Consider the following 13,949-nt stretch of genomic DNA (forward strand, 5'->3'; position numbering starts at 1 on the left):
ATAATTTACTTAACCTTCACGTTTTCCATTTATTACACTGTCTTTTTGGACTGCCATTTTACTATTCCAATGCCTCTTTCACCACTCTTTCTCTTATCCATTCAATCTATTGATTTTTTTTTTACATTTTCCAAGTTTTACTCTTTTACATAATAGTATAATACTATTTTAAAAAAATACTCAGGCTTATTAGATCAATCATACGAACTTGAGATAACTAAACTAATATTTAGGATTTTAACTTGATGAACTCTCATAAATTCATAATCGTATTAAGAAATTATGTTGTAGGTTTTTTTACACAAATATAGAAAAAGTAACTTTTAAATATTTTAATTATTATTTTGTTTATTTAATAATACTAATTCTCTTTCTCTCCTTATTCTATAGGTTAAACATGAATGTCTCAGATATTATAAAATTTTGATACTTCTAATAGTTTTAAGAGATATTAGGACACGAATGTTTATTGAATTATACCATATTGTAGATTCTTTATTAAAAAGATTAATTCTAATTGATATGAGTGACAACATTTTGGTAGCTAGCTCAGTGGTTCATTAGTTACATGTACAGTTTTTGTTTTGTTTAAATCACCGTGTGATGTACGATTATGACATGGTAAACCATTATGAAGGTTATCATCAATATAGCTCTCTTTGAGTATTCCGCTAATCTTTTACAGAATGTCTAAACTCTAAAGGCATCTCCAACCTATTTTTTTATTTAAAAATAAAATAACTAACTCTATTTTAGAGTTAAGTTTTATTCCAATCCTATTCAATTTCCAATTTCTAAAATAGAGATCTAATGTAAATTAAAAATAAGGATCTCTTAAAAGATAAAAAAAAAATCTTTATTTTTGAAGTTAAAAATATAGTAGAATTAAGAGGTTTTTTTGCTTTCTAAAGTAGCCTTAAAGAATATAGAACAGAATTGGAGTCGGTCTAAAAAACAGAATATAATTTTAGTATCTAAATATAACAATAAAAAACAAATGTACTATGTTTGTAAATAAAACGTCATAGAGAATCTTAGAAGGTCCCACAAACCCAAATCACAAATGAAAACCCCTTCTATAAATTCCAATTCTTTCTCACACCCAAAAGAACATTTTTCTCCAAAAGTTAAACATACCTCACTCTTTAGTCTCTCCACTCTTTAAAACATTTTCCATCATCCATCAAGAATGGAGTCTCATCCTCACAACAAAACTGACCAGACCCAGCATATCATCCTCGTACACGGTCCCATCATCATCGGAGCTGGCCCTTCTGGTCTTGCCACTTCAGCATGTCTCTCGAGCCGTGGAGTCCCTTCTTTGATCCTAGAACGGTCGGATTCAATAGCATCTCTATGGAAATCTAAAACCTACGACCGACTCAGACTCCATCTCCCAAAACACTTTTGCCGGTTACCCCTCCTGGACTTCCCTGAATATTACCCAAAATACCCTTCCAAAAACGAGTTCTTGGCCTACCTTGAGTCCTACGCTTCCCACTTCCGCATCGCTCCAAGGTTCAACAAGAACGTACAAAACGCAGCTTACGATTCTTCCTCCGGTTTCTGGAGAGTAAAGACTCATGATAACACAGAGTACCTCTCCAAATGGCTTATCGTAGCCACCGGTGAGAACGCAGATCCATACTTCCCCGAGATTCCAGGGAGAAAGAAGTTTTCCGGCGGAAAAATCGTTCACGCGAGTGAGTACAAAAGCGGCGAAGAGTTCCGGCGGCAGAAAGTTTTGGTTGTCGGATGTGGAAATTCCGGCATGGAAATTAGCTTAGACCTCGTCCGACATAACGCATCTCCTCATCTTGTTGTCCGGAACACCGTAAGTATAAACTCTTTTTTTTTTTTTAATTACATTTTTGAAATTTCCCTATCGTTTTGTTTCAATATAAACGAGATGTTACCACCATTTCTATTAGGTTCATGTGTTGCCAAGGGAGATACTTGGGGTATCAACATTTGGAGTTGGAATGACACTTCTCAAATGCTTACCCTTAAGGCTCGTTGACAAGTTCTTGTTATTGATGGCCAATCTTTCGTTTGGAAATACCGACCGGTTGGGCCTTCGCCGACCAAAAACGGGTCCGCTTGAGCTGAAAAATGTCACCGGCAAAAGTCCGGTTCTCGATGTCGGAGCTATGTCTCTCATCAGATCCGGCATGATTCAGGTGAGTGTAAGTCTTGAACTATATCTCTTTCTATTTATTTATTTTATTTTCTAATTTAGTGACAATTTTGCGTAGCCAAGAGCGGGCACCTTTTAGTAATTTATTTATAAATTATAAATCTGTATAGCATACGGAATCATATTGTATTACTATTAGCCAACTTTCTAAAAGAACCGGTTTATGTTGAAACTGGTAACTACAAAAGAACTTGTTTTTAAATGTTACTTTGATGATTTTTATTTCTCTTTCTTGCCAATGTTTTTCTAGTCTTAAAGAATGTTTTCTTGTTCATGGTGACAGAAAAAGTTAATTTTTGTTTGTAGCATTTTCTATTTATGCTTCCGTAAACCAATTTTCTTTTCGTCGTCGTCATGATTCCCATAACCCATGTTTCCGACTTACTCGTTTCTTACTTTCTTCCTTAACAAATACTCTATCTAAATACATGACTTGCCAAACACTTACACACATATAGTCATATACATACCTAATATTAGTGTGTTGTCTTTTCTTATTGTTAAAAAATGAAGATAATGGAAGGTGTAAAGGAAATAACAAAGAAAGGAGCAAAGTTTATGGATGGTCAAGAAAAGGACTTTGACTCTATCATATTTGCCACTGGTTACAAAAGCAACGTGCCTACTTGGCTTCAGGTATGCATTTGTATATGCAATTCACATCTATAATTCCCCACTCAGAATTATTCAAAAACAAAATTAACATCAACGGCCTTTTCTATGATTATTAGGGAGGTGATTTTTTCACGGACGATGGGATGCCGAAAACGCCGTTTCCTAACGGCTGGAGAGGAGGGAAAGGATTGTACACAGTTGGTTTTACGAGAAGAGGACTCCTTGGAACGGCGTCTGACGCCGTTAAGATCGCTGGCGAAATTGGTGACCAGTGGAGAGACGAAATCAAGGGGTCCACCAGGAATATGTGCAGTTCTCGTTTTGTCTTTACCTCTAAATCCTAATTTGCGTTTTTCACTTCTTTTTTTGTTTGTTTAAAGTTACCACCTAATTTTGCTTGTTGTAAATCGAAGTAATAAACTTGTACAGATTTTCCTTAGGCAGATTAGAAGATTGAGAAAGCTTATTAATAACCATATTTACCTTTGATTTAATTAAACGTTTTAAGCCATTTAATGGTGCAGTATGAGTATTGTTTTTTTATATGAAATTTTAAGCCAGTGATTCGATTCGAGTTATGCAATTGAATATTAAAATGTGAAGTTGAGAGAGACAAATGGATATGTAAGAGTGTATTATATGTATATATGCAGACGTAAGGAAGAGGGAGGAAGGTGGCACTGATTTGTCACTGAAATGAGAATCGATGAACGATGATAGAGCTGACACTCTTCTGCTATTACCGCAATGGACGATCTCTTTCTACCTAATTGATCCATCGCTCTCTCCATCTCTCTGCCGCCATGAGAGACTCATACACACACGCGCACACATTTCTAACTCTCTTTTAGGGTTTCAATTTTACCCAAAATACAAGTTCATTCACTCAAGTGACCTAAGCAATTGTCATTGTATTCACATCTGAATTTATGGATGGATCATTGCAGTAATGACTCTGTTCTTTCACATGTATACACTGGCTTTTAAATATCTTTTCTTTTTCAAATATTGACTTTGCGCAACAAGAATAGTAGAACTATCTATTTGATAAAAAGCGTTTTTCTTTAACTTATCTGCTTAATTAATTATAAGCTATATTAAAATTAGTTTTTATACCTTTGTTTTGACCAAAGTGACCTAAAAATTACAAATTTTACAATTTTTTGTTGTTGTTTTGAATGACAAAAATTTTACATTTTAAGAGAAGATAATGAGGTCAAATCTCTTGCCAAACAAAAAAATAAATGCTATTTGAGGGCATTGAATTCGAGAAACGTTATGACACGCATCCATGCACACTTACGTTAACTATGCTCAGACACTTACGTCACTCTTTTATTTTTATTAATAGATTCTCATATTTTTTCTTTTATTTTTTTATGGTTAGGGGCTTTGTCCTACTGACCATTTTGCAGGCGCACTGTCAATTTTCATGATGGATTTGACATTTCGCTTTGCATGTTAAGTATGTCACCGCTCTCTTCCCTCGCTGCTGTTTCTTCGGCTTCATACCCTCTATAACATTTTATTCCATCTTTTAGTTTTATCGGTTGATTTATCTATCTACTTTAATAGTACTAACTAAAATCACATTATATCATTATTGTCACATTATATGATTATTGTCATATTAATTTACAAAATATACTTACAAATATCAATGGGAAACAAAATTTTCAAATAGAAATAGCTCTCTTTAACAGACCCAAAAGAAAAAAGAAAAAAAAAGACCAATAATTGAAGTACTCTCGGTTTTACACATGATCCTCACTTTTGATGTGTCAATTGGTACACTACCCTTCTATGTTCTTTCCTTGGCTTAAAAAAAAGAGGTTCATACATCGACTAATTAAAGACTGAGTTTCTATTGGTAAGCTAGTAGGGGATATGGACAAATAAATTTCCATTTTTTTTAAGCATTATTTTGATGCATATAGATGTATATCTATACAATTGTGTGATGCTATAGAATTTATAGGGATATAATAGTGATGTAAGATTAAGGTGAGGACCACGAAGGGAGTTAGAATCGAGATAAATACTCATGATCCGATGAACCGTACCTTCTCTATTGCACTCTTAAGTTGGCATGCACTTGTACTAATCAATCCACTGCATATATATATGTATAGATGCATGGGGATTTGCCATGCAAAGAAACAAATGCACTTCTCTTACTCACGTATCATATGTAGCCATATATGTGAAACTTGAGACAACGTGCGAGTCAAAATTTGAAATTTGTATTTATATGTACATATGATGACAAAAGCAAAGCTTTCATTAGAATAGACTTGTCGTGTCCTCTGCCATTCTGCATCCTCCCTCCAAATTTACTCTCAGATTGCTATGCCCACTTTTTCTTCCCTTCTTAGTATCTTCCACCATTTATAATGGCCAACAATACTAGCTCCTATTTCATTTCGAAATTTTTGAACTTTTGAATCATCATTCAATTTTGACTATAATTTATGCAAATTTATTGCAACCACTAAAATTGTTAGAAAACTCAACACCCAGTGCTAGTATAAAGAGATTATATATACAAGGGTTTATATTTCTCTTAATAACTAGATATTAATTAACTAATCCATTCTAAATTTTGTGTTAATTGCACTAGCTAGTAAAACTTAAGCTAGCTTAAAACTCAACCTCACGCTTGACTTGCTGCTGTGTACTTCATAGCTGACATATAGCCTTAGCACTTGTGGTCGGATAGCTAAAATGTTATATTAGGTTTTTACCTTAAGAATATGTAAAATTGTATTGAAATATTTTTATAACAAATTGTAGTGAAAAAAAACAACAACAAATTTGATGGTCGTAAAGATATGACCTCAATTCTAGAACAAAAATAAACTAAGTGGCTAAAAAGAAAACAAAAATGAATGGTCTTATTCTGTTGTTAATCCTCTAAATCTCTAAAACAATTAGGTCTGCCAAAAAAAAAAAAAAAAAAAAAAAAAAAACAATTAGGTCTGCCATTTTGATAATCCTCTAAATAAATGTGGGCTCAATTCCTACCAAAACATGAAATAATTATGGGCTTAATTGTCCGTATGGCCCAGTTACCTTATAACTTCCCCCCCCCCTCCCCATGGCCCAGTTACCTTTCTTATTCAGCTATTTCAGAGTCTTTTTTAAAAAAAATAAAAATAAATTAATTTGAGTCTTTGCGCTGACTTTTGCTTCCTCGTGATTTTTTTTTTTTTTTTTTCCTCATGATTCTTTCTCTTGCGCAAATTCTTCCTCCATTGTTACAGGATCAAATTTGGATGACAATTTTAAAATCGTTGCACATAAACGTCTCATTTCCATTTATGTTTACCATTTTTCTTTTTTTTTAAATCAACAGATAAGAATTGTAGTATGGGTACTGGTAGTGGTGTGAGGTCTACGCATATACTTGAATTGTCTCAAGTCTCAACAATAAAGAGCTCTGGAACCGACATTTTGGTAATGTCAGCAACATTACATCCAATCATATTGTTATATTCATATAAATAGTATTCTCAGCAACACCTATGAAATGTACAACTACAAACTGATTCAAGAATACTCAATAATATAACGACTGTATTCAATATTCCAAATATAATTCAGCTTGTATATTAACATTTTAATAAAAAAAAATTGGACGCCACTACAAAAATAATAATCATCTTTATCACTACAATTTGTTAGAGACTTTCTTGCGTATCAAATTAGATATACGAAAATTTTCAAGGCAAACATGTAAGGTAGGGTAATCACAAATTATTTTCCTACACAATGAATCTAGTGAATATATATTATAAAGATGAGGGTTTTGTTACATGCTCAAAGATCTTGGCGACCGCAAATTGAGAATTTCTTGTTCCAGGTCTGGCAGCTTTCTGTGTGTTTGTAGCCTAGTAGGGGTCAGCTCTTAGAATCGTAGTTGTGATGAAAACAGAATTGTCGTAGTTGTCATGAAAACAGAATTGACTAATTAAAAACTCTTGATAGTTTCAAATTCTTTTAGAACCAACCTCCAAAAATCATGCCGTTCGTTGATTCATTTCGTTACCGAATTTGATTTTATGCAAGGCCTTGGTCTTATGGACCTGAGATTTAATGTTGGGCCTCACATCAAACGACTTTTCAAGATGGATTAGTAAAAACAGAAGCACATATTTTTTGCTTTAAGAACTTAAATTACTCTGTTTTTGTATGGATCTTTAGAAAACCTCAATTGTTTTCCAAAAGTAGCCTAAAAAGACTTTAAGCTCACGAACTTAAGTCACATGGATTTTTGTAAATAATTAAACGATTTAATAAAACTAATGAAATGATAGGAAAATGACCGATATACACAATTGATTTAAACAATTGAATTCGAGTAGTTATGATTTTGATAAAATGAAAAAGGACTGTTTGTTCCCTCTATGATCCTAAAAATGTCATAAAAATGAAAAAGGAAATATGAATTTGATAAGATTTACAGCGAACAAGACAAATTGGAAAAAAAGGAAAGAATGAATATACAGATACGTTAAAATGAAAAAGATATTTACGTCAATCTATTGATTATTAAAAGGTTAATTTTGTCATTAAAAGCAAAAGTGCTTTGCCAAAGGCGTGCTACGTCACGTAAATTATACAACACTATGAGGGCTTTTTGGTAATTTTACAGGAATAAAGCTAACCTCATAATATATCTTCTGCAATTCCGTCCACCCAAAACAACTGACATGGAAACTACTTTTTAAGTTTGATACAATAAAATAAATATACTTATCCGGTCAACATTTTTATTCTGATGAAGTAAAAATATTACTAAAATAACGAAAAACACGTTTTCTCCAAATGAAAAAAACGAAATTTACACTGAAATGTTTTTTTTTGTAAAAAAAAGATGTACTTATTCTTTTAGTACATTAATAAATTAGAATAAAAATTTTAATTGATTAAATCGCTAGTTGCTATTAATCAGAAGAGCTGAGCTACTTCTAATGCTTTTTTACAGAGAGATGCTTTCTTCTTCTTTCTCTCGAACTTTCTCTCTCTAAATATTTTGTTTCGTTTTCTCTCTCTCTCTCTATTTACTTTCGTTCTCTCTATTTTTTTTGTTTGGTTTAGCTTATTTGTGAAGTGTTAAATCTTCTTCAGTTTCTGGGGAAATTAGGTGGGGAGGTGAAAAAGGGGGAAATATAATTGAAATTGGGTTCTCTCTGCTGTGCAATAATAATTTCTGAGAGGATTGTGAAGAAGCGCTTTTATGTAAGAAGATATCTCATTATTAGTTATTTACATGAGAATCTGACATTCTTAACAACTGTCTGTGGGGTTAGTTTTGTCCAAAGAACTATACAGAGATGTCTCAGACCAACTGGGAAGCTGATAAAATGTGAGTTCTTCTTTTTTATGGGTTTTGATTCTTGTAATTGTTCTCCTTCCTACTAAAGGTGTTAACTTTTTTGTTGGGTTTTAGATTCTGAGTGTTTTTAAGTGATTTCTAGGGTTCGGATTTTATAAACGCATTGTTTTTCTCGTTCCCCGGCTACAGTTTGATTTTAGGGTTTGTGTTCAGAGTTAAGTTTCAATATTTTGTTGCTTCTACTTGATCTGGATTCTGCTGATTTTGTGGGTTTGCTTATTACTAACTTATCGCATTTTTTATATTTAGTTTTCTCCTTTATTGGCATTCTTGCTTTGTTTTGCCGTTAGAGGGGGGTTGTGTTACTTTGCGGGTTTCTCTAGTTTCTATTCTCAGAAAGCATTTCTTTGCTAGATTTCTGTGGTTGGGGGGAACTTTTTAGTTAGGTAAATTTTGCATGTTTTGGCCAAAGTTTAGTTCTTTGTGTTGTCAGTCACTGTCAAGGAGCTTGTAATTATTTTTTTGGATATTTGGTTTATCGCATTCTGGTTGACTCTTGTGGCATCATGTTTCTTTTGTTACTGTCCCAATTTCACTCTTCCTTTTTGTATGCAAGTATGTGACTTTAAGCTCCTTCAAGAAAGTTTCCTGATTTTGGTGTTTTTGCTCATAACTGGATGGTTTGTTTATGGGACATTGTTAAGTAGGAAGTTAAGCCCCTGTTTGGCGAGTGCCCTTTGTTGGGGTTTTAAAGACAAATTTTTGAATGTAACAGGTTGGATGTCTATATCCATGATTATCTGGTTAAAAGAGATTTGAAAGCTACAGCTCAGGCTTTCCAAGCTGAAGGAAAAGTGTCATCGGATCCAGTTGGTAAGAAATCACAATCTTCTTAAGCTTTTTGGCTACTATTCTTTATAAAGATTATTTGTTCTGCAGTTGCTCTGTTTCCTAATGAACTTCATTTTCTTATTGCATTGTTTTGTAGCTATTGACGCACCTGGTGGATTTCTGTTTGAGTGGTGGTCTGTCTTCTGGGATATATTTATTGCTAGGACCAATGAGAAGCATTCCGAGGTTGCTGCATCTTACATAGAGGTAGGTCTCTTTTCTTTTTTACCCTGACCACTAGGGATACTAGTGATTATATAACTGCGGAAAGCTGCGATAGTCTCTTTAGTTAGTGATATGGAGTTAGTTAGCACCTTCATTGTGTACAGTTGAATGGTGTTCTCTTTTCCTTTCTGTTTTAAGAGAAGAATTTGGAGTTGAATATGTAAAATCAGAAATGTTTTGTCCAATTAGTATGTTATGGATGATTGACTAAGCTGGAGTATTTCTATTTTGTTTTGGTTAAGTTAATAAGATCAGAAATTTCGTGTGTTTCTTACAGACACAGATGATCAAAGCACGAGAACAGCAATTGCAGCAATCTCAACACCCACAAGTTTCACAGCAGCAGCAGCAACAACAACAACAGCAGATTCAAATGCAACAACTCTTGTTGCAACGTGCACAGCAACAGCAGCAGCAGCAACAACAACAACATCATCATCATCAGCAACAGCAACAGCAACAGCAGCAGCAACAGCAACAGCAGCAGCAGCAGCAACAACAACATCAAAACCAACCACCTTCTCAACAGCAGCAGCAGCAATCAACGCCTCAACACCAACAGCAGCCTACACCACAGCAGCAGCCTCAGAGAAGAGACGGGTCCCACCTTGCAAATGGATCAGCAAATGGACTCGTTGGTAATAACAGTGAACCAGTTATGAGGCAAAATCCTGGGTCTGGGAGTTCCTTAGCTAGTAAAGCATATGAGGAGCGTGTAAAAATGCCTACTCAGAGGGAGTCCTTAGATGAGGCTGCTATGAAGGTTAGTTTTGGCTAGGCGTGTGTTTAAATTTTATTTCTTCTTTTTGTCACACCTTAGTTTCATCAAATGGTATAATTCAAATTTTCATTGGCTACAGCGATTTGGGGACAATGTTGGACAACTGTTGGACCCAAGTCATGCATCAATATTGAAATCTGCTGCAGCCTCTGGACAGCCTGCAGGGTGCTGTTCTTATACTTCTATCTTCATTGTTTCCACTTATATCCTATGCTACCTCGCCTAGTATAAAATGATTTTGTCGCATCGAAAAATCATTCAATATCTCTCTCTTGTTCTAAATGCCATTTTCTGGTGAATCACAGGCAAGTGTTACACAGTACAAGTGGTGGTATGTCTCCACAGGTTCAAACTCGAAATCAGCAACTTCCTGGGTCTGCAGTGGTATGTTATATTGAATAAATTTTGTGTCTAGCCCCTTGTAGTTTTTTACTGTTAGTTGGTAGTTAATACACACTGGCTTATTTGGGTTTAGGATATTAAAAGTGAGATCAATCCCGTGCTCACTCCCAGAACTGCTGTTCCAGAAGGATCGTTGATTGGAATTCCTGGTAGGTTTGCTGTTCTGAGTGTATCATTTCAGTTGGTTAAGCGTGTCAAATGTAGTATAAGTACTTCAGCTCACAAGAATTTGCTTAGGATTAATGACTGGTTTCCTGTTTCAGGTTCAAATCAAGGCAGCAACAACCTTACACTTAAAGGGTGGCCACTCACTGTAAGCTTTATCCATGCATTTTACTATAGCTCGTCTCACTCTCTTATCTCAAAAGAAGTTTCTATTGACTGCTGCTTTCTTTCCTGATTCAGGGATTTGATCAGCTTCGTTCTGGTCTTCTTCAGCAGCAAAAACCATTTATGCAGTCTCAGTCTTTTCACCAACTCAACATGCTAACTCCTCAGCATCAGCAACAGCTCATGCTGGCTCAACAGAATCTAAATTCACAGTCCGTCAGTGAAGAGAACAGAAGACTGAAAATGCTATTGAACAACCGGAGCATGACCCTAGGAAAGGATGGCCTTGGGAGTTCTGTAGGGGATGTGTTACCAAATGTCGGATCGTCATTACAACCTGGTGGCTCTCTTTTGCCTCGTGGAGACACCGATATGCTACTTAAGGTTGGCCTTGTCTTCTTTTTTTACAAATCTTAAGTGGCTGGCTTTCATGTCTTTCAAAATTTTGCAACTCTGAATAAACTCTTAAGGGTATTGTTTGGTAAATTTGGAAGAAGATATAATAATCTCTGCTCTTTTTCAATGGCTGTGACGTTTGCCCTAAATTTTTAATAATTGATTATGCTTTGTAGTTAAAGATGGCTCTGTTACAGCAGCAGCAGCAAAATCAACAGCAGGGTGGTGGGAATCCACCACAGCCACAGCCGCAGCCACAACCACTTAATCAGCTTGCCCTTACAAATCCGCAACCACAGAGTTCAAATCACAGTATTCATCAACAAGAGAAATTGGGAGGTGGTGGTAGTATTACGATGGATGGTAGCATTTCAAATTCTTTTCGAGGAAACGAACAGGTCTGTTTATAAATTCCTGTTTCTTTTCCTAGTTCATGTTTCAATGATCTGTTGCATACGTTTTTAGTTTCTGGTGAGTCTGAGGTTGGTTCCTAAACTTGTTTTGCATTTTACTGAAGGTATTGAAGAATCAGAGTGGGAGGAAAAGAAAGCAACCGGTTTCGTCTTCTGGACCAGCTAATAGTTCAGGAACAGCTAACACTGCGGGACCATCACCAAGCTCAGCACCTTCTACACCTTCAACTCATACTCCTGGAGATGTGATCTCTATGCCTAATCTGCCGCACAGTGGTGGTTCCTCCAAATCAATGATGATGTTTGGCACTGAAGGAACTGGGACTCTTACATCTCCATCAAATCAGTTGGTGGGTTTCCTTAAACTGTTGATGGGAATGAATAATGGTTTCTGTAATCAATATGAATTAGTAGCGTTAATTATTGGCTATTTTGCAGGCTGATATGGATCGATTTGTGGAAGATGGATCACTTGACGACAATGTTGAGTCTTTTTTATCCCAGGAGGATGGTGATCAACGGGACGCTGTTACACGGTGTATGGATGTTAGTAAAGGTGTGTGTTTTAGTCTCACTTAACATTATTCGACAATAACACGGTGAACTTTTCTTCAGTAATCCAACAGTATTTCTCAATCACTACAATGATGGCTCTGCACTAGGTTTTACGTTTACTGAAGTGAATTCAGTACGTGCGAGCACAACCAAAGTTACCTGTTGCCACTTCTCATCGGATGGAAAAATGCTTGCTAGTGCTGGACATGACAAAAAGGTAAGCCAGAAATCATCATTAGGTGTTCTAGCGTTCTGAAACTTAGAGAGCCTCTTGGTTTGGTTCATTTTGCAGGCTGTACTATGGTACACAGACACTATGAAGCCAAAGACGACCCTAGAGGAGCACACAGCTATGATAACAGATATCCGTTTTAGTCCTAGCCAGCTTCGCCTTGCGACTTCTTCGTTTGACAAGACTGTCAGGGTTTGGGATGCTGATAATGTAAAGTGAAAGTTGATCCATACACTATGTTGTTTTATCTCTGCATGAATATAATTTTTTCCGACATTGTGATTGCTTAAGAGTTTGTGAATCTACTTTGCAGAAAGGTTATTCCCTTCGTACTTTCATGGGACATTCTTCTATGGTTACATCACTTGACTTCCATCCCATCAAGGATGATCTTATATGTTCCTGTGACAATGATAACGAAATAAGGTACTGGAGTATCAACAATGGAAGTTGCACAAGAGTGTACAAGGTAGATTTTTTTCTCTTGAAAGCCAATAGTTCAACATTATTTACGTGCTTAATTTAGCAATTAGATACATATAATTTCACTTTTGTCTTTCCACAGGGTGGTTCCACCCAGATAAGGTTCCAACCACGTGTTGGAAAGTATCTTGCGGCTTCATCAGCAAATCTTGTCAATGTACTAGATGTAGAAACACAAGCTATTCGACACTCTTTACAGGTTTAGTGTTCAAACTTTTCAAACACGATGTTTCTGATAGATACTTATTTTGTAATATGTACCAGCAAAAGAGAGCAACTAAAAAAATAGCAAAAGAGAGCAACTAAAAAAACGGTTGACTAATTCGTTTGTGTAGGGGCATGCTAATCCGATAAACTCGGTTTGCTGGGATCCCTCTGGTGACTTCCTGGCATCTGTTAGTGAAGATATGGTAAAAGTATGGACGCTGGGGACAGGTAGTGAAGGAGAATGTGTTCATGAGCTAAGCTGCAACGGGAACAAATTCCAGTCATGTGTTTTCCATCCGGCTTACCCCTCGCTGCTCGTAATTGGTTGCTACCAGGTAAAGTTGAAATCATTACAATATCTGTTTAAAAAAGTTTGTGAAGAAAGTAATGCAAAAATCCCAAATTTACTCCTAAACTTGTGTGTGTATGCATGCAGTCTTTAGAACTATGGAACATGTCAGAGAACAAGACGATGACATTACCAGCTCACGAAGGGCTAATTACATCTTTGGCTGTTTCAACTGCAACTGGATTGGTTGCATCAGCTAGTCATGATAAGCTAGTGAAACTGTGGAAGTGAAAACTATGAGAGAGGAAAAGAGACGTTTGTTGTTTAGGTATTATTAGTAATCATGGTTTTTTTTTTAACTTGTAGTGTTCTCTCTCGGCCATTATCTCGATCTCAAGATAGTTTTCCAGATGTTGAACAAATGTTGTTGTATGATCTGACGAAATTGGGATCTTGAGAAATTGTGAACAACTCTTGTTGTAATCTTTACTAGTCCTTTTGGCTCAGCTTTAATTTACTGGCACTCTTCTTCACTTAGTTTGGGTTGGTTTGGTATTTTATGTTTGAACGTTTCAATAACTCTTTAGCTTTTCGA

The 13,949-nt window shown here is 35.6% G+C and overlaps 2 protein-coding genes across 4 annotated transcripts; both read left to right on the plus strand.

The window, feature by feature from the left end:
- Positions 1 to 1,114: 1,114 nt before the first annotated feature.
- Positions 1,115 to 3,286, plus strand: YUC1 (Flavin-binding monooxygenase family protein; the record flags this gene model as incomplete). Of its 2 annotated transcripts, none has more annotated exons than NM_119406.3 (4): positions 1,115 to 1,834; positions 1,932 to 2,180; positions 2,711 to 2,833; positions 2,929 to 3,286. In NM_119406.3, the coding sequence occupies 4 exons, from the start codon at positions 1,190 to 1,192 to the stop codon at positions 3,154 to 3,156; spliced, it is 1,245 nt and encodes a 414-aa protein (NP_194980.1). In that variant the 3' UTR covers positions 3,157 to 3,286. The 2 variants fall into 2 exon arrangements, with proteins under 2 accessions (NP_194980.1, NP_001329230.1); NM_001342156.1 differs by having other exon boundaries at positions 1,190 to 1,834; positions 1,932 to 2,186; positions 2,929 to 3,246.
- A 4,424-nt stretch (positions 3,287 to 7,710) lies between these two features.
- LUG (transcriptional corepressor LEUNIG) lies at positions 7,711 to 13,948 on the plus strand. Of its 2 annotated transcripts, NM_119407.3 has the most exons (18): positions 7,711 to 8,180; positions 8,926 to 9,023; positions 9,139 to 9,248; positions 9,544 to 10,029; positions 10,127 to 10,212; positions 10,353 to 10,431; positions 10,523 to 10,598; positions 10,713 to 10,762; positions 10,855 to 11,163; positions 11,352 to 11,573; positions 11,693 to 11,938; positions 12,027 to 12,144; positions 12,251 to 12,360; positions 12,436 to 12,585; positions 12,689 to 12,844; positions 12,941 to 13,057; positions 13,194 to 13,400; positions 13,502 to 13,933. In NM_119407.3, exons 1-18 carry the CDS (start codon positions 8,149 to 8,151, stop codon positions 13,643 to 13,645), a joined length of 2,796 nt encoding a protein of 931 aa, NP_567896.1. In that variant the 5' UTR covers positions 7,711 to 8,148; the 3' UTR covers positions 13,646 to 13,933. The 2 variants fall into 2 exon arrangements, with proteins under 2 accessions (NP_567896.1, NP_001190891.1); NM_001203962.1 differs by having other exon boundaries at positions 7,767 to 8,180; positions 10,523 to 10,762; positions 13,502 to 13,948.
- Position 13,949: the final 1 nt, after the last annotated feature.

Source organism: Arabidopsis thaliana, chromosome 4, assembly GCF_000001735.4.
Source record: "Arabidopsis thaliana chromosome 4, partial sequence".
NCBI classification, from domain to species: Eukaryota; Viridiplantae; Streptophyta; class Magnoliopsida; order Brassicales; family Brassicaceae; genus Arabidopsis; species Arabidopsis thaliana.

What these genes read in the sequence shown, in the direction of transcription:
- LUG (NM_001203962.1), top strand. Translation starts at nt 8,149, where the DNA reads ATGTCTCAGACCAACTGGGAAGCTGATAAAAT. An exon ending in CTATTCGACACTCTTTACAG is followed by an intron (nt 13,058 to 13,193) that starts GTTTAGTGTTCA and finishes TCGTTTGTGTAG; the next exon opens with GGGCATGCTAATCCGATAAA. An exon ending in TCGTAATTGGTTGCTACCAG is followed by an intron (nt 13,401 to 13,501) that starts GTAAAGTTGAAA and finishes GTATGCATGCAG; the next exon opens with TCTTTAGAACTATGGAACAT.